Source organism: Cladophialophora yegresii (genome assembly GCF_000585515.1).
Source record: "Cladophialophora yegresii CBS 114405 chromosome Unknown aczIN-supercont1.1, whole genome shotgun sequence".
NCBI classification, from domain to species: Eukaryota; Fungi; Ascomycota; class Eurotiomycetes; order Chaetothyriales; family Herpotrichiellaceae; genus Cladophialophora; species Cladophialophora yegresii.
In genome coordinates this window covers 1,195,051-1,212,885 of record NW_006913045.1, presented here as the reverse complement: position 1 = coordinate 1,212,885, position 17,835 = coordinate 1,195,051, and the positions used below count along the sequence as shown (strand labels likewise).

Genomic DNA, 17,835 nt, shown 5'->3' with positions numbered 1-17,835 from the left:
CATTCGCGTGCTGTGGTGGCTATATTACACCTTGTGCAGGGGAGTATCAGAGGTCATTCCATTCATCGCTGCTCCGTACGGAGTACAACTCATCTAAGTGAGTGGGCCTAAAAGCGGCACTTTATGGACGAGTCCCACGTGATTAAACACCAAGGTCCACTCATCTTATCGTGCCGTGCCATCATGGAGGAAAGCTCCGTTCACCTATCCAAGCGATGCCACGGCTGCTTCATCGCGACCATGCACGCGACGTCCAGCGATAGGAACCTGGGAAAGAGCGCCTATGATGCAGGCTAATTCCCTATCATCCGCCCCTGGACAGCATCACATCTGTCCAGAACGGACCCTCATCGACTGAGTCAAGACACCGCCTGCCGTATCATCGCCGTCACAATGGACACTACAGCGGGCCCCGATCGAAGGTCCATGTCGTCGGCCTCTGAGACCGAACGCCCACCACTTCCTCCTCGACCCAGCGGGCTGAGTTTCATGCACGAGCGTCCATCGACCAGCCATGCTTCTCGTCCGCCTACATGGGGTCTCATTGCGGGGGCTACAACGGCCTTGTCCATGACAGATGTCAATGCCTACAACAGGCCCGACGGATCGAAAGAGTTACGCATGACACCTTCGCGCGCGCCCTCCAGCCCGTCCATTCGCCCTGTCACAAGCACCAGGACGAGTGAAGCCGGAGAAGACAACTCGAGCGTCAGGAGCTTTGCACAATTCGGTCGCCCGACGCAAGAAGTGGAGAGTATATTTGACGGAGATCTACATGAAGGACAGCACCTCTCTGCGTCGGTCGGCAGCTCCAAGGGATTGTTCGAGGCCGACTCCGATGATGGCATTCATGACGAAGGCGACGTCGACTTCGGCAAGGAATTCGACGAAGTGGACGATAACGTCGTCGGCGAAGACGTGGCACAGAGCCTCTGGAAATCCAAGCGCAAACATTTCATTATCCTCTCCGCTGCCGGTAAGCCGATATACACACGGCACGGCTCCGACGCAGTAATTTCAAGCTATGTGGGCATTATCCAGACCATCATTTCTTCCTACTCCGAAGCGGATGACGAGCTCAGAAGCTTCCAAGCGGACGGCGTTCTGTTCGTTATCCTGTCGCGGACGAACCTGTTCCTCGTGGGAATCACGAGTCTCCCGGAAAGCGAGGCCCAAGTACGGGTCCAGCTCGAAGCTCTATACATGCAGATTTTGTCCACGTTGACACTACCGACCTTGACGCACATCTTCTCCGTGCGCCCCTCCAGCGACCTTAGACGTCCCTTGCAAGGCACCGAAGTCCTGTTATCGTCGCTAGCAGACAGCTTCACGCGAGGCTCGCCTTCCACGCTACTTTCCGCCCTCGAGTGCCTGAAGATCCGCAAGTCCCACCGCAACATCATCAACAGCACGATGATCAAAGCCCGCGTGGACGATCTGCTGTACGGTCTCGTGGTCGCGGGTGGCCGACTCGTCAGCGTGATCCGCCCCAAGAAGCACTCCCTCCACCCGAGCGACCTGCAACTGATCTTCAACATGCTCTTCGAAGCCGAGGGCGTCAAAGCCGGCGGCGGCGATTCGTGGATCCCCGTGTGCCTCCCCGGCTTCAACAACACAGGCTACCTCTACATGTACGTCAGCTTCCTGGACACGGGCGGCGAGAACGTGCGCGAAATGGCCCAAGACGAACGCATCGCCCAGGAAGACTCCGTGGCGATCATCCTGCTCAGCGCCAACAAGGAAGCCTTCGAGGACCTGCACAGCATGAAGACGTACCTCGTGCACGAATTCCGCCGCAACAAGAGCATGCACATCATCCACGCGGCCGTGCAGGCCGGCCGCCCCCCCCCGACGGACATCATCGCCGGCACCGTCCTGCGGCACTTCCTGTACAAGTCCAAGGGCAACGTCCAGTTCTTCATGCCCTCGTTCTCGCCCAACTTTGAGACCCTCAAGCAGCGCAGGCGCCTCATGTCGCTTTACCACAACCTGCACGCCGGCGTGCACACGAAACACGCCGGCGTGAAGGTCTACCATAGCGTCGGCGCCTCCGCGACGGCCCTCGCGTGGGTCACGCCCATGTTCGAGCTGTACTGCGTGGCGGGGCCGACCGCGTCGAGAAATGCCTTGTCTTCGAGCGCCAACAAGGTCGTGCAGTGGGTGCAGAGAGAGGAGGAGAGGATCTTTCTGATTGGCGGTGCGGTCTTTTGAGAGTTAGACTTGGTGGATATCAATATATGCATGCATGCGGAGTGGCTGGGTCTGTGTTTCATTAGAGATGTACTCCGTACTCCCCTCTGGAGTACAGTAATTCAGACGGCGGACTGTAGATAAGGTGCACTGTGTGCGAAGTGCTGATGAGCTTTGTTACATACTTCATCTCCACGCCTCCCGCGGCAGAACTTGGAAACTGGACTGCTGCGTTTGCCTGTGTCTCTCCTCGCGCGAGGCGTACCGCCTCCTTCCCTCGTCTTCGCGAGAACGTCACACCGCTGGAGAACTTGACGACATGTGGACAAGCCGAATTGCTCTACTGATAGCAAGTCTTTGATTCAGTAATTTCTAGCTAAAGAGTATCGAAATGTACTTTTCCTCCGCGTTCGCTTGTCACGCTCCAAGCCCGCCTTCAGAGACAACCAATTGCGCTTTTATCCTTTTCGGTCTGTATGTTTTTACACAATGCTTTTGCGCGCGAGACCTACCATCCAACGTGTTCCCCACCGTAGCGAGAGTTCCAGCCAGAGGCGGTGGTTTGCCGCGCCTCCTAAGCACGACCACCGGCACCTCCTCTTGGAGAGTCCCGACCCGAATTAGCATTCTTGATGGCGTCCAAAATCAGGTCACGAGCTGACTCGACGCCTTCTCTCTCGCCGACGATGGTAATGGCCTCTCCTTCCTCGCCCTTGCCAGAGTTTCGGTTGGGAACTTGGATGTCGCACCCTGACTGTCGACGGATGGAGTTGATGGTAGAACCACCCTGTCCGATGATGTGCCGGTGTAGTCGGGGATCGGGGAGAATGAGGTAGCCCGTGTGTTGGGGCTCAGAAGCTTTCTCGAGCATCGACTGGATCTTCTCTTTGGTCTTGGCAACGGCGTCGTCTGAAGCATCTTTCCCGGCGAGGATGACCCAAGGAATCTTGCCTGCATCGTTCTTCAACTCGTCTTGGTTAGAGACAATTTCCCACGAGTACGACTGCTCGTCGCCGGGTTGATCAGTAATGAGTGGCATATCGCCATTGGTCGTCCGTGCCCTTGGGCCACGGTTTGTCGCAGGTTTGGGAGGTGGCTTCTGTCCGTTGTGATCAACGCGGATGCCGTCCCGTGCCAGCTCCCGGAAGAGGGCGCCGTTACGAGAAATGGTGTGGTGCAAGGCGCGCGGGATCATGATCGTCTCGCCTGTGGGCTTCGAGGTCAATCCCTGAATGTGCTCCTTGGCCTTTGCGACATTCTCTGCGCGACCAGCAATCTTCACACCAGTCTGACCACTTCCTTGACGCGGGACATTGAGGGTCACGCCGAATTGTTCTTCCAGCTTCTTGCGTGTGCTGCCATTGGGTCCGATTAGCTCACGGTGCTGGCTAACCGGGACGTCAACGGTCTCGGTGATCTGTTTTTCTCTCTCGTCCACGAAGCTCTGGATGGCAGCCAGAATCTTTTCAACCACATCAGCAGTACCTTTGATGGTAAGGTCATCAGACTCTTCGCCTTGACGAGGGAACCGAACGTGTTCAGCACTGGTACCGGTACCACCAGCGTTCGAGACAATGCTTTGGATGTTGGCACCTTCAAAAGTCAATATTAGTGCATGATAACAAGAGGAAAGGGGACGTACCGCCAGACCCGATCAAAGCACGGTGGTGCTTTCTGTCGACCTTCAAAACACGCGTGACAACGTCATCAAACGCCTTCGATCGCTTCTGTAGTTCTTGTCGGGCCTTCTCGACTTGCTGCTTAGTACCCTTGATCTGAATCGTCACACGATCAGAGCCGTCAGCTTTTGGAATGTCAATCTGAGCACCGGTATCAGCTCGAAGCTTCTCCATTTCCTGACCGCGTCTGCCAATCAGGGAAGCGATTTGGCCTTGCGCCACCGACACATTCGCGGTGTGAGAGTTGTCCACGAGGTATTGGTGGAGACTTAGCAGTTCATCGCGGACCTTCTCGGCCTTTGCTCGCGGGCCTCTGATTCTAACCTCGTCATGAGGCTGGCCTCGGCTCGCACCAACCTCGCTGGCGTTGTCAGCGACGGAGGCGTCATCACTGATTTTTGCCGCCTTCGGGAAATCAATCCGCACGGCGTTGTCGACCTTGTTCTGGATCTTCTGCAGGTTCTCCCCGCTCCTGCCCACGAGCATGCCATGGTACTTGGGGTCAATCTTGATTGCAAAGTTGACTTCGTCCTCCCATTGCTTGCCCAGTCGTTGAATCTCGGCTTTGCATGCCTCCGCCTTCTTTTGTGGTCCTTTAATGGTGATTTTGCCATCCTCACGGGTGTCAATCTCGACATCGTGCTTTTCGCGTAGAGCCTTGATGTTTGTTCCTTGCTTTCCAATGAGGTTCTTGTTGTACTGCGCAGGGAATGCAAAGCTGGTGGTGTATCCACGTTCCTTCTCATCCTGCTCCGCTTCTTGCAAGAACTCTTCAATCTTCCGCCGCAACTCCGCAATATCTGCCTCGCTCGGACCCCTGAGGTAGACTCTTTCCGAAGGTGAGCCACGCGAGACGCCGTTCGATTGTCGGGCACCACCTCTGGCGCCGAAATCAACTTGCACCGGGAAAGACTGTGGGGGAGCTGGTTTCGGCTCGTTGTTGACGAATCGCTTAACTTTGTCCTGGAACTTCTTGGGGACATGAATGTCCTGGACAGAAATGCCTTGGTGAGGAATATTGCTGAGGAGTGCGGCTTGTGCCTCTTGGAGGGCCTTCTCGAACGTGGCAACGTCGTCCTGGCTGGGCTTGGTCCGAGGAATAGAAAAGTTTTCATCCTGCGAAGGGCCTTCGTAGACGAGTATAACAGGCTCGGAGCCATCCTCGGGCACAATCAAATGGACACCGAGATTTTCCCTCAAATTCGACGAGTGCATCCGTTCTAGATGAGGATGGAAGAAGGGGTCAACTTCCACAAGCCCGATTCTGGAAGAGGGAAAGGCTTGAGCGATCTTCCGGAGCTCATTGCCTGCGCTGGTCGCATTCTTCTGGTCGTTGGTAATGACATTCCAGCTGGAAGATGCGTTGTTCCCTTGGGGGAAGATGATCTCGGCGCCATGTGAGTTCATGAACTCTCGCTCGATGGCTTTCTGTTGCAGATACTGGGCAAGGGCCCTCGAGTGGCGTTCAGGGCCTTGAGGGGCATCATGAAAGTGCTTCTGCAGGTCAACGGCACGGTTGTACTTCTGAGACATCAATTGTTCAGCAAGGTTCCGACCAGCTTCGAGCCGATCTCTGGGGCCGATGATGTGATAGTCCTCGGTCTCATGATGAGATGGGGGTAAAACCACGGCGCACCCAGTCTGCTCCAAGAATTGAAGTGGATCCATTCCACGCTCACCAACGATGTATGGGTGCAAGATCTGCTCGCCGACCAGTTCTTCAAGCAGCAGCTCCTTCTGCAACTCTCCAGCTAGTTGCTCGATCATCAGACGCGCCTCCAATGCCGCAGCTTGATCACCGGAAACGACAATGTGGTCGTCTCCATGGGGGACGAAGACGGGTCTCTGACCAGCCTGGGCGGGTCGCGGCGGAGGTTGCTGATGCCAGGTGTGATATCGGGGCACGTTTATGCGCAGGTCGCGCTCACGTTCCATCTGTTGCAAGCGATCGGCGTGGCGTCCAGCGATGAAGGGATAGAACTCGGGTGGAATCCCGCGAACAGGGAGGTCGACCTTCGGCTGTAGCGACTTGACCTGGTTGGAGATTTGCTCATAGACTTGACGGACCTGGGCAGCATTGCCCCGGATCTCCACCACATCGGTCTTGACGTCGTCTGGGTTAGCAACCGGCTTTGTGTCGCGATCAATCCGGATGCGGACATTGAACTGGGTCTCGAGTTTCTTGATGTTTGCGCCACCTCGTCCGATGACCTGAGCTGAAACGGTAGACGGGATCTCCAACCTGACTTGTTTCTCCAGGGTGAGTTCCTTTGAAACATACATCAAAGCTTCCGTGACTCGGTTCTTGGGACCTTCAGCGATGAATTCGGTCCCTCTGCCGAAGTTAGCCGATTTTGTAGCGACGGTGACGTTGAACTTCTTCTTGACGTCGGCAAAGACTCGTGGGAGGGACTTGGTCTTGTCAAGATCAGCGTTGTCGATCTCGAATGAATCTCGAGCTCTTCCGGGCAGCAGGACGCCGGCACGAGCCGCAGGGTTGGGGACGGGGGTCCGAGCGCCAGGGGTCGAGGTCGGGGTGGGAGCACCGGAGGAGGTTGGACGAGATCCCAAGGCAGGGGAGCCATTGGCACCCGCACCCTTTGCCGAGAGATTGGCATACGAGATGGGGCGCGCAGAGGTAGCCGCAGCGGATTTCGTGGCAGCTCCCAGAGCTGGGAAAGCCTCCTCGGACTGTGTGTCGAGGACAGGGGGTTTGTCGGACGCCTTCTGCTTGCCTGCCGCCTTCTCGGACAGTGGAACACTGCCACTGCCCTCAGTTTTGGAAGCATCCGTCTCTTCGACATGGTGGTGGGGCGGAGGAGGGTGTTGGATGTCGTCTTCATCAGGGACATCTTCAACCGTCACGCTGCGGCGGTGTGCTTCGGCAGCCTCGTGCTGTTCTTGCATCAGCTGGGCGGGAGTCTTGGTGGTGCTGGAGCCGCCATCGGTAACAGCGTCGACAGAAGCTGTCGCCATGGCTGATGTTGTTGGCTTCGGGGAAGCCTCGAGTGGACCGTTTGGAGAGGAACCGAAAGCGCAGGGCAGGAGACCGAGACCGTCTGAGAGGCTAGAGTACGAGGCTCATAAAACAATCCGTACAATTATAGTTCTGAGGGGAAAGTGAACGGTACAGCTGTCAATCCGAGAGGAGCCTACACAGTACGCAAGAATAACAGGTGGTGACAAGTAGGTGACAGGGGCACGCAGTCGAGGGCGGGAGAAAGTCGTCGCAACTCGAGATTCTTCTGGACTCGACTTTCCGACTTTCCACTTGTGGGGTACCGCGACGAAGCCGGCGTCGGAAAAGGTGTTGTTCCGAGCCTGGACACGTGACAGGCAGACAAGCGAGTCGAGGAGTCAAGCGAGTGGCAGCCTGACGTGCCACGGGGCCTGACACCCTGCACGTTGCGCGGTGAGCCAATGGGCTACACATAATCAAAATGTCAAAGTCTTCTTATTTATACCTTCACGCTCTCTTTTCGGTTCTTGATAAACCCAACCTTGACTCCCTCTGCTGGCGTCAAAATAATCTCTGCGTGGAGGATGCGTTTGCTTCCGTAGTCCACGATCTGATCAAACTCCTGCAAGATCCTGACAATCGTATATCCCATCTCCACCATAGCAAATCGCTGTCCAATGCAGATTCTGGGTCCGCCGTTGAAGGGTATGAAGTTCCACGCCTTCGGGGTCCAAGTCTCCCACCGCTCTGGCCACCATTCCAGTGGGTCATATGGGAACGACGGTGAGACCGGCGGGTACAGGTCTCTCCTCCGCTGCATCATCAGAGTGCTGTAACCTATGACGGTGCCCTTCGGACAGCCAACTGGAGAATTTCCGTCTTTGCCCCCACCCCGAGGCAAGGAAGTATCGGTCAGTGCCGATCGGACGTTGAAGGGCACAACTGGGTACAGGCGCAGCGTCTCGTTGATCGTATGCGTCAGATACTTCATGTCTTTGATCTCCTGGTAAGTCGGCGGTCGGCCGTCATCTCCCAGGAACTCTTTGAGCTCTATCCGGAGCTTCTCGACCGCTCGGGGATTTTTGGCCAGCTCCAGAAAGAGCCAGGACAGCGTCCCTGCAGTCGTATCTCGTCCCGCCAGCAACAGAGCTGTGAGCTGATCGCGCATGACCTTGGGATCTCTCGTGTACCGGGCCAGGGCGTGGATGAAAGTGTCGGACCGCGAAAGCTTCGAGTCCAACTCTTGCGGCGACATGGACAGGGCCTCGGTAATGAATGGTTGAATGAAGCGCTCCATTGTCTTCAAGCCGGCATAAAACGATTTCTTGCTGTAGAAGCGTTTGAGAGGCCTGAGATAATGTCAGGTTGGTGCTCAGCTCGATATTGCAATCCGGACTCACCCAAGTCGGCCTTCGAGTGACTGCACTCTCTGGACCTCGTCGAACGCAGCAGCGAACTCCGACTGTTCCACTTCCAAGCTGCCAACACTGTGCCCGAAGAGGAAGTGAGTCGAAGCGTCCAAGCTGAATCTGAAAAACAGTTTGTTCAACATGACCGCACCCCCGTCACCCGATCCCATCAGCGAGATCAACTTGCGCACGTGGGTCTCAATCAAGGGCAGGTCGGCGACTTTCTCCCGTACAAACATGGGTCGGATCAGTTGGCGAGAATTGTGCCACTGCTGGCCATCGGTCGTGAAGATGCTGTCACCCAGGAAGTCAGTCCATTCTCGATGGAACTCTTCGCCCTTGCCGAAGTCTTGGAATTGAGTGGTCAACAGGGCTTTGGTGTTCTCTGGATCCGCGGTGAACAAGACACGAATATCTTCGAGGATGTGGAGCTCGGCGGTATAAGCAGCCGTTCCCTTGGCGTCCGTGCCGGTGTGCGCAAAGATCCATTCCCAGAATTCCAGGGCCTCATTTCTGACGATCGCCAGTGTCGAGTGCACCGGAAAGTCAAGGCCTGTGCTTGGACATCAGTACTCGGCGACAATCAAACAGAAACGAGCCTACCAAAGAAGAATCGTGTCGTGACTCGTGGAGACTCTCCTCCCAGAGCCTGGACCTTTCGCCATTTCATGTATCGTCGGATGTAGACAGAGGCGACGTAGGCTGCCAACGCCGCAAGCCCAAACCATTGCCACAATCGAAGTTGAAGGAACATATTTATCGCATGGAACCGCAGGTAGACTAAGAACTATATCGATATGCGTAACTGTAGCAGAGGTCAGCCCTGAAAGTGATCGAAGATATAGCTCTGGACGGGTTCGTCTGACGCGCGGCTGTCTGAGACCGACACAGCACAGGGATTAGATCATGGGGAATGTGGTACTGGGCACTCCGTACACCGCTGGACATGCGAAAATCGCAGAGAGTTCACTGTGGTGGTATTAGAAGGCAGCGCCAACCCATTGCCTCGAGTTCCCCGCAAAGCTCAGATATGCCCAAGTGAGGTTAAAAGGATGGACTGATCGCTCGCTTCCTCGGTTGCGATGCGGACCATCCCTCCAAGAATACGAAATACGGTCGTATCTGCGGCGCTCCGCTCCAACGGCGGTGCCTAGCATGCATGTGGTGGGGGCGGCTTTCTCGCAAGGGCGGCCCATTTCCGGTTCTCTGCTAGGGCCCTGTGCTTCCACCTATGCCAAGCCCCTCTCCAACGTTTCATCTCAGCCATCAAGGAAATATCAGCTACAAGTTGCAACCCCCTTCCATCAAGCACCAGGTCATGGTCACCGGCGTCGACCGGATCCCGAGGTCGACTACCGCTCTTTCTCTCCACTCGCCCAACCTGCTCGTCGCCGCTTCAAGCATCGATTCGTCTCTCACCCCCGACCACAACACTTCCGCGGCGGCTGCGACTCTGGGCCACAGCTTCGGATCTAGGTCTTGAGAGTCGGTCTGTTCGCTCCACATCAGAACTTCACCTCCTTCAACGCCCTCCTGAAGACCTCTGGCGATACCCGCCAAAGGGTCGTAGGTGTACATATGACGCCAGTTATGAAATGGAGCGCAGTAATCGAGAAAAGGTTTCTTCAACCGACTGGAGAAGCCCCCTGAGGTGTTGTACGGGACGCCAGGGGGTGACTTGCCGGTCGCGTATGGGTCAAGAAAGACGCCGTATCCACCTATCAGAGTAAGCAACGTTTTACGGCAAGGGCTCCATGCCTACAGTCTAAATACCAATGATGATAATCGCCGAATATTGCGCGGTGGCCCCGTTGGAGGACTTCTTCGATGCGCTCACTGTTGCGCCACACCTGCACCAGTGTCTGGGCTGTCGGGTTTTCGTGTCCGGCAGACGGTAGCGTCAAGTTCCAATCGAGGAGCATCTCCTCCCACACAACCGGCCGAAGGCCAAATTGAATGCTGGTACCCACGACGTGATCAATGAAACGCTGCAAAAGAGGTTGCAGCACTTCCGGATTATCGCTTCTCACAGTCTCGTCCAGTGTGTACGCCGCGAGATTAACTTCATCGCCACCAACATGGTATAGGGAGGTGTATTGTCCTGTTCGGGGCAGAATGTCATGGAGCAGGGTGGAGATGAACGTGTCAACATCGGTGAGGTTGAGCTTGAGCTGCCCGCTCAATGGCTCAGCAGCGAATGTTGACCAATCTAGCTCATTGAACGCCGCAATCAAGTCCGGATAAGCGTGCGCAATCGAGGCCGTGTGGCCCGGCACGTCAATCTCGAGGTACACCGAAACCCCTTTCGAAGCACCGTACATTTGGACTTCGCGAAGGCTTCTGGCGGTCCAAACCAGGCTTGGGTGATATGCACCTTTCTGCGCGAGCTCTGGAAGAGAGGAGATTTCGATCGGCCAGCTTTGAGAATCCGTTGCGTGGACGTGCAACCTGCTCATTTTAGCCATTGCCATCCCGTCAATCGTGCGCAACAGATCTTGTGGTTCAAAGGGGTTCCTAGCAATATCAATACTCAGACCTCGATGGCGCCATTTCGGTCGATCAGCGATTTTCACGGGCACAAAGGGAGTGTAGATACCCGACAAGGCCGAATGCGCGAAGAAAAGCTGCTGGAACGTTTGAAGGCCCCTGACGGTACCGATGCTACTGTTGGACGTGATGAAAGCTGTACCGTTGTTGAGGAGGATCTCGTACGATTCGTCCCCGTCGAAGAAGCTAGAGGGCCGAAACCTCTCTGGTGGTGGGCAATTGCGCTGTTGAATTTGCAGTCGCGAGATATACTGGCGAGGGGCGCTTTGATCAGGCTCAAAAGTTGTGTTTCGTTTGTGTAACTTCCAGGGCACAAACCTGGAGCCGTGGATGGCACTAAGGGTGTCACGAACTGCGTCCTCGACAATGGAGCTCTCAGAGAAATCAACCTCACCATTCCTGCTCTTGTCTGTGAAGGTAGATTGCACCGTGTCCATGAACCCTTGGGCATGGAGAGACATCCAATCGAGAATCTGTGCCAAGTGGTTCTTGTAGATAAGATAGTTCTGGTCATGAAATTGATCCTCTCCATTGTCGCACCGGAGGGTGGCTTGCAACGCGGTGTCTAGCCATAAGACGTGGTTGCCAGTCTCTATCTCGGCCGGTTGAGGCCATACTGCCAGAGCTGATGGGGCGGAGATCGATATGACGCCGAGTAGCATTCGCAAAAGCATCTTGGCGTAGAGCGCTACCGCCACACACGAAACATCCCAGAGATACAAGACTGAGATTGGAGTCAAGCCGAAGTGAAGTGCGAGTCAATTTGTGTGGATGCCGAGTTGACTAAGCAGAGGCCCCAGTATCAATCACGTGACCTAGCAGATTGCAAATTGGCAATGGCTTGCCTTGCCTCTCGCAACTTCTACAAACACCCGCCAACACCTGATATCAAATCCCACGCCGACATCAAACGACAGATTTTGCGTGTTGTTCACTATCAGACGAGCAAGGTACCTCTTCGGAGCGCCAAATTGTCCCCATCCGTCGCTCGACCAGGGACGACAAAAGCAGCTACCGCCATTGTTCCGCACATAACAAAGGCGCGACATCTCCAGCTTGCCTCTCCTAGCGAGGCGAATCCCGCCGTTCTTCCTGCACCTATCATCCTTCACCCCTGCGACTCTTTCGACAGAATGTCGACCATTGCCCTTGAGACGCCGTTGGCGGAGGCGCTGAGCAGTGCCGTACACTCCAAGATCATCGAGGAAGGCTGGACACAGGATGACGACACGTCATTAGCAGAGTACATCGTCCTTATGTTGGCCAATGGAAAGACCCAGGATCAGATCGCATCAGAGCTCGCGGGCGAGTTATTACAGGATGCGAAAGGCACCACCGAGTTTGCGCAGTGGCTGTTCGAACAAGTCAACACGTTATCCGGTGGCTCGGCCGCCGCGCCAACAGGCACGTCACAATCGACCGAACAGCCCGCACAATTCGGCGCGCAAGGGGCAGCATCTTCAGACCCTGCCGACAATGCAACCTCGGCAATACCTGCCGCGTATGATATGGACATGGTTGATAACGCGCCCGAGAACGCGTAAGTCCTCCCCTACATGCTGTGAATGTCGCACATATACTGACTTGTTCTTGTAGACCTCGAGGACCCAAAGGCTTACACGGCGGCCGTGCTGCCGGACGAGGCGGTCGAGGAGGCGCGACCAACAAATCCGCCGATTCAGCCCTCCACCGAGTTCGAGGGAACGACCGCATAAACACGCACGGCAACGTACGCGGAGCGCCCAAAGGACCGCGTGGTGGTCAGAACCGCGAAATGCGACCCGGCATGCAGAAGGCGTTGAATGGGATGAACATGACTGGGCCTCCAGGCATGCAGAATGCCATGATGATGAACGGCGCACAGCAAGGTCCGGGAATGATGCAGATGACACCTCAACAGCAGATGGAATTTATGGCCATGATGGAACAACAGACGCGTATGCTGGCTCAGTTCACTGGCATGATGCCCGGAGCGGGCGGCAACGGGTTTCCACAAGGCCAACAGCAGAACGGCCAGGGTCGGTCCCTGTTTGATAGAATCGAACCCGGTCGTGGTCGAGGGGGTGGCAGGGGGCGAGGCAGGGGAGGCATTGCAGGACAAAATGGCCATCTCAAGTCCCCCACGAAGACGAACGACGGAGATACCACCATGGAAGGTGACGGTCAGTCGACATCCGGCGACATGGCGACGACGACAGAAGGTCAGGAAGCGGGCGGCGACGCCGAGCGCAAACCACAGGATCCCTCGACCACCATGTGCCATTTCAACCTGCGCTGCACCAACCCCGACTGCGCGTATGTCCACCAATCGCCCGCAGCACCGGAAGGCACCATCGTCGACATGTCCGACACGTGCACCTTCGGCCCCGCCTGCAAGAACTCCAAGTGCGTGGCCAAGCATCCCTCGCCCGCCAAAGTCAAGGCCTACCAAGCCCAGGAACTCTGCAAATTCTTCCCCAACTGCACGAAGCCGAACTGCCCATTCAAACACCCGAGCATGCCGCTCTGCAGATTCGGCTCCGCCTGCAAGACACCCAACTGTGCCTTTACCCACCTGCAGACGGCGTGCAAGTTCAACCCCTGTACGAATCTGAAGTGTCCGTACAAGCACGAGCCGGGCCAGCAGAAGACGACCAACTTTGCCGACTACACGTGGACGCCGGAGAAGCAGGCCGAACAAGATGCGGCAAACCAGCACGTCAGTGACCGCAAGTTTGTGGATGATCAAGCAGGCGAGGAGGAGCTGGTCAAGCCCGACGAGAGCGGCGAGACACGGATGCGGGAGGAAGTGATCACCTAATCGAGTGGCTGTCACACAAACCCAGGATATTGACACAGATAGAAGGAAGGTTGAAAGGAGTCGCCGATGCCAATGTCCTGTCATCGGCTCCACCATGTACCTGTACAGTATTATGAAAGCATACAACTGGCGTTTGTTGCGGGAAGGTTTCCGTTGACCTTCCATGTGGAGGCCGGTAAATTCAAGTTCCATTCCTGTGGCTTCTACTCGCAAGCAGATGTGCATGTCTTTCTCTCTGTCTCATTTCCCGTCTTTTCGTCATCTCCGCATGAGGCTCTAAGTTGTTGAGCCGTAGTCTTGACACGCGTGCTACTTCACGTCTTACTGTAGTATCGACCAAGGCTCCTGAGGACGGTCTCTTCACAGGTTCTCCCGTGTACTCGGCTGTCTCGACTGGCTGATATAGAGTCTATCTACGGAGTATGTGTTGCCAGCATTGCAGTCAAATACAGTCCAGGGCGGGTTCCCGGCGCGGTTCCAGCTGCGCCTAGGTACCTACTGTACCTAGGTGATCATCACGATACATTTCCGACAACCTCATTTCAACACCCATTTCCGGTCCGGGTTTTCCATTATCTCGGCATGATGGTCTAAGTTGTTGTTGTTGTGTAGTCTCGCATCGTGGTCTTGACATGTATGCGGTGCTTGCTAATTAATTACATACTGTGCACGTCGAGGCACGACTTCGCAGGACGCATTCCTACCTAGGTTAATCGTCATGATGATACTTCTCGCTGTACATTTCCCACCGCTGATGCCACCTCATCCAACACTTCCTCAATCAGGGCCCCATCCCTCTCCACATCGACCTGCCAATTACTCATCGCAATCCGCGCGGCAGCTCGGCCCTCCCACACCGTGCCCGTGAGATATATCTTCCCGGTCATGTTGACGCGCTTGACGAACGTGCGTGTTGCCTCGTCATTGTCGCCCCTTACACGGAACAAGACGACAATGAACGTCCTCGCCACGGTCTCGGCTTCCGATTCACCTGCCCCTGTGGCCGAGGGGAGCACCTCGAACCTCTTCTTCTCATCCCTCAAGAGCCAGCGAGTGACCCGTCGCGCGAGGCCGATCTGCCGCTTTAGCATGGCCTCGTATCCTTGGCGGCCGTACGCCGCGAGGGTGGCGTAGACGGGCAGGGCGCGGAAGCGGCGCGAGTTCTCGATCCCGATGTTCAAGGGGCTTTGGATGGCGTCGTCATTGTCGCCACCACGGGGGGCGGCCCCGCCGGTCAGGTACGCGGCGTTGCCGTTCTGGAAGACGTGTTCCAACAAGGACTTATGCCTGGTGAAAAACACGCCGCAGTCGTAGGGCACGTTGAGCAGCTTGTGGCAGTCGCCTGTGATGGAGTCGGCGAGCTCGAGACCCTGCACGCCGCGGGTGATGCTGGTGTATTCAGAAGCCTCTGCGGGGGTCTCTGTGCCAGCGTGACTGTCAGTGTCAGCTTCAGGCAAGAGCAGCCGGCCAAACAGCCCAAACGCGCCGTCCACGTGTACCCAGATACCGTGCGCGTCGCAGATGCGGCGGATCTGCCTCCATTGAGAGGCCGAACTGGTGGCGAAGCGGCCCGTGTTGACCTCGCCGGCGGAGATGGCCAGAATGTTTAGGGCATTGGGCTTTGTGGCTTCTTGCTCCAGTCTCGCCACGTCGATCTCTAGAGGGTCGCCCTCTGCGGAGATGGAGATGACGTTCCGCCGCCCGATGCCGACTATGCTCGCTGCTTTGGCTATGCTGGAGTGAGGCAGCGTGCTGAGGACTTGGATTTTGGCCACGCCGGCCCTCTGCATGAGATCGAATACGCCTTGTTCTCCGGTCGACGTGTCGCGATAGCTAGCGGCTGATTGAGCGTCGGCATCGTGCCCAGCAAGACTCCTGAGCTTGTGCCGAAGGACGTGCTCCCGCCCAAGAGCGAGTCCGAGGACGTTACTCGCTGTTGCGCCCGTGGTGAACGTGCCACCTCCAGCGGTGTCGGGTCCGCCGACCGCCCAGGTTGACTCCGGCAGCCGGAAGAGCTGGACGAGCATGTTCAGAGCCACGACTTCTAGGCTCGTGGCTAGAGTCTCCTGGGGCAGGTGGACCTGGACATTCTGGTCGTAGATCGAGGCCAGGAAGTCGCCTAGTAGCGCGGCGGGTGTGGCCCCGCCCGTCACGAAGCCGTAATAGTTCGGAGAGAGGGAGGAGAGGTTGAGGTGAGGCAGGACCGCCGTGGTGAGGTGCGCGCCCAGCCGTGAAAGGAGGGCGTCTTGACGTTCATGTTGTTGGTCGAATAACTCATTGCTCGCAGCTGAGGACGCGAGTGGCTGTGCGATGTTGGAGGACGGTGGTTTCGGCACATCTCGTGGCAAGACTGGGAAATTCTCTCCGCGTCGACTTGAAAACTGGTGAGAGATGGCGAGGTCTGGCGAGGATATGATCTGTTGCAATGTCTGTATCACGTCGTCAAGGCCTGTTTGCCGGTCCATTGCGCGTGCTGTATTGTGACTGGAAGCACGTAGAGTATTCAAGACGGTGTTTGGATGCTTCTTCGGCTTTGGGGGAGAGATCTATCACATGTCTCGTCGCGCACTGGAAGAAGATGATCCCATCAGTCTTTGCTCTTACCTTCGCGTTGATCGAATCTCTTCGAGAGCCGCCTGGAACGGTGCATGACCGTATTCCGTATGTATATCTCGTTTGCACTTCACAGCTGTACATGTAACGGTGACTCACAAATGCCTTAGAATACTGTTATGGAAGGTAGACGCGACAAGGGCACTACATATGTACTGCATTAGGTCGTGCAAATCTCATCTCACTATCAGCTTCCCCTCTAGACCTTTCAGAGAACGTTGCATGAAAGAGTACGTCGAAAGTAGAGGACGGGAAGAAGTGCGTGCTCTGAGGGTCAGTGGAGATGTAAGCTCAGAGTGGACGCAAACGAACACAGTGAGGCAGGTTACATCAAGTTCAATAAGAGAGCGGGTTCAAACTTGTAGTTTGGCAGTCAAAAGCGAGCAGGTCTTCGCCGGGAGCCTTATGGTTTTCACATCGCTGTGCTGTATTCTTGTCGGTTCCTTACCCTGCTGTGCCGAGTAGCTTTCCTCCACGTTCTGGAAAGGCCACGAGTTGATTTCCAGACGACTCAGGAAAAGAGTTCGCCGAACATAGTAGATTGTGACAATATTGTTCTTCGGGCTTCTGCCAGCAATTGATAAAAGATAATTCAACTTTATTGCTTGACGAAATAGGAATGCCGTTGTGGATGTGGTAAACCTCAAAACCCACTCGCCAGCCAGTCCGTCGATTTTCCAGGACTTCAGCTATACTCATAGTGACCTTCTTCTTTGAGAGGCTGAGAGGGGGCCCTGTACTTGATTGTGCGACCGATTCGGCGCAGCTACTTCAAAGGCTTGCAGTACTATAGGTTCAGGAAGGTTTGCAAAGGGTAGGAAAGTGGTATTAAAATTATGTCCTTGCTTGCCAAGTCGGATACTGGCAGCATGTAGCCCTCTCAAATGCAATAGGCCTGAGGTACAGATGGCGTTGAAGAAAGCAGAGCTTTTGCACCGATTTCGACAAACTGGTCAACGCTAAGCATCTGATGTGAGCCCACATTTCCGTGAGCTATTCCATCCTTGCCCGTCAATGCACTGCTATGCAACCTTGCCCAACGACAAGTGCAAAATGCAAAATAATGTCCAGCGCGATGTTGATGTTCGAGAGAGGGGATGAGAGTTGGTCTTTCCGAGGTCGACAAAGGCTAGGAGGGGAAGATCATAGGAGACGACTCAGCGCTCAAAGCAGCACAACGAGGCCGGCAATACCAGCCACAGCTGCAAGGCTTCCAGCAAATTCCGGTCGGTGGGCAGCGCCAGTATACGCTGCTGGGGCGACGGAGCTGGTAGAGGCAGGGGCCACACCTGTTGGTGCCTGGGGCTGACCATCCGACATCACCGTCACGGGGGTTGCCGTCGGAATTTGTGGTTGGCCATCGCTCAACTGGGTCGCTGGGGCGCCAGTGGGTGCCTGCGGTTGGCCATCCGAGAGCACCGTCACAGGGGTCGCTGGGGCACCGGTGGGAGCCTGAGGCTGGCCGTCTGAGAGCACCGTCACAGCACCAGTAGGTGCCTGAGGCTGGCCGTCTGAAAGCACCGTCACGGCACCTGTGGGTGCCTGGGGCTGGCCATCCGAGAGCACCGTCACAGGGGTCGCTGGGGCACCGGTGGGAGCCTGAGGCTGGCCGTCTGAGAGCACCGTCACAGCACCAGT

The 17,835-nt window shown here is 56.0% G+C and overlaps 7 protein-coding genes across 7 annotated transcripts in view; 2 read left to right on the top strand and 5 right to left on the bottom strand.

Annotated features, from left to right (window-relative positions):
• Nucleotides 1-393: 393 nt before the first annotated feature.
• Nucleotides 394-2,211, top strand: A1O7_00439 (uncharacterized protein; the record flags this gene model as incomplete). Its single annotated transcript, XM_007754480.1, has 1 exon — nucleotides 394-2,211. The coding sequence occupies one exon, from the start codon at nucleotides 394-396 to the stop codon at nucleotides 2,209-2,211; it is 1,818 nt and encodes a 605-aa protein (XP_007752670.1).
• A 553-nt stretch (nucleotides 2,212-2,764) lies between these two features.
• A1O7_00438 (uncharacterized protein) lies at nucleotides 2,765-6,845 on the bottom strand (the record flags this gene model as incomplete). The annotated part of the gene is made up of 2 exons (XM_007754479.1): nucleotides 2,765-3,783; nucleotides 3,833-6,845. The coding sequence occupies 2 exons, from the start codon at nucleotides 6,843-6,845 to the stop codon at nucleotides 2,765-2,767; spliced, it is 4,032 nt and encodes a 1,343-aa protein (XP_007752669.1).
• Nucleotides 6,846-7,327: 482 nt separating this feature from the next.
• Nucleotides 7,328-8,991, bottom strand: A1O7_00437 (uncharacterized protein; the record flags this gene model as incomplete). The annotated part of the gene is made up of 3 exons (XM_007754478.1): nucleotides 7,328-8,177; nucleotides 8,229-8,790; nucleotides 8,841-8,991. 3 exons carry the CDS (start codon nucleotides 8,989-8,991, stop codon nucleotides 7,328-7,330), a joined length of 1,563 nt encoding a protein of 520 aa, XP_007752668.1.
• A 527-nt stretch (nucleotides 8,992-9,518) lies between these two features.
• On the bottom strand, nucleotides 9,519-11,458 carry A1O7_00436 (uncharacterized protein; the record flags this gene model as incomplete). The annotated part of the gene is made up of 2 exons (XM_007754477.1): nucleotides 9,519-9,955; nucleotides 10,000-11,458. The coding sequence occupies 2 exons, from the start codon at nucleotides 11,456-11,458 to the stop codon at nucleotides 9,519-9,521; spliced, it is 1,896 nt and encodes a 631-aa protein (XP_007752667.1).
• A 459-nt stretch (nucleotides 11,459-11,917) lies between these two features.
• A1O7_00435 (uncharacterized protein) lies at nucleotides 11,918-13,584 on the top strand (the record flags this gene model as incomplete). Its single annotated transcript, XM_007754476.1, has 2 exons — nucleotides 11,918-12,324; nucleotides 12,381-13,584. 2 exons carry the CDS (start codon nucleotides 11,918-11,920, stop codon nucleotides 13,582-13,584), a joined length of 1,611 nt encoding a protein of 536 aa, XP_007752666.1.
• Nucleotides 13,585-14,300: 716 nt separating this feature from the next.
• Nucleotides 14,301-16,049, bottom strand: A1O7_00434 (uncharacterized protein; the record flags this gene model as incomplete). The annotated part of the gene is made up of 1 exon (XM_007754475.1): nucleotides 14,301-16,049. The coding sequence occupies one exon, from the start codon at nucleotides 16,047-16,049 to the stop codon at nucleotides 14,301-14,303; it is 1,749 nt and encodes a 582-aa protein (XP_007752665.1).
• A 1,312-nt stretch (nucleotides 16,050-17,361) lies between these two features.
• The window catches only part of A1O7_00433 (uncharacterized protein), a gene marked incomplete at both ends in the record, with an annotated part of 1,535 nt that continues 1,061 nt past the window's right edge, over nucleotides 17,362-17,835 (bottom strand). The window contains one exon of the mRNA XM_007754474.1: nucleotides 17,362-17,802. Within this exon, the coding sequence (XP_007752664.1) occupies nucleotides 17,362-17,802 (441 nt within the window). The remainder of the gene's footprint in view (nucleotides 17,803-17,835) is intronic.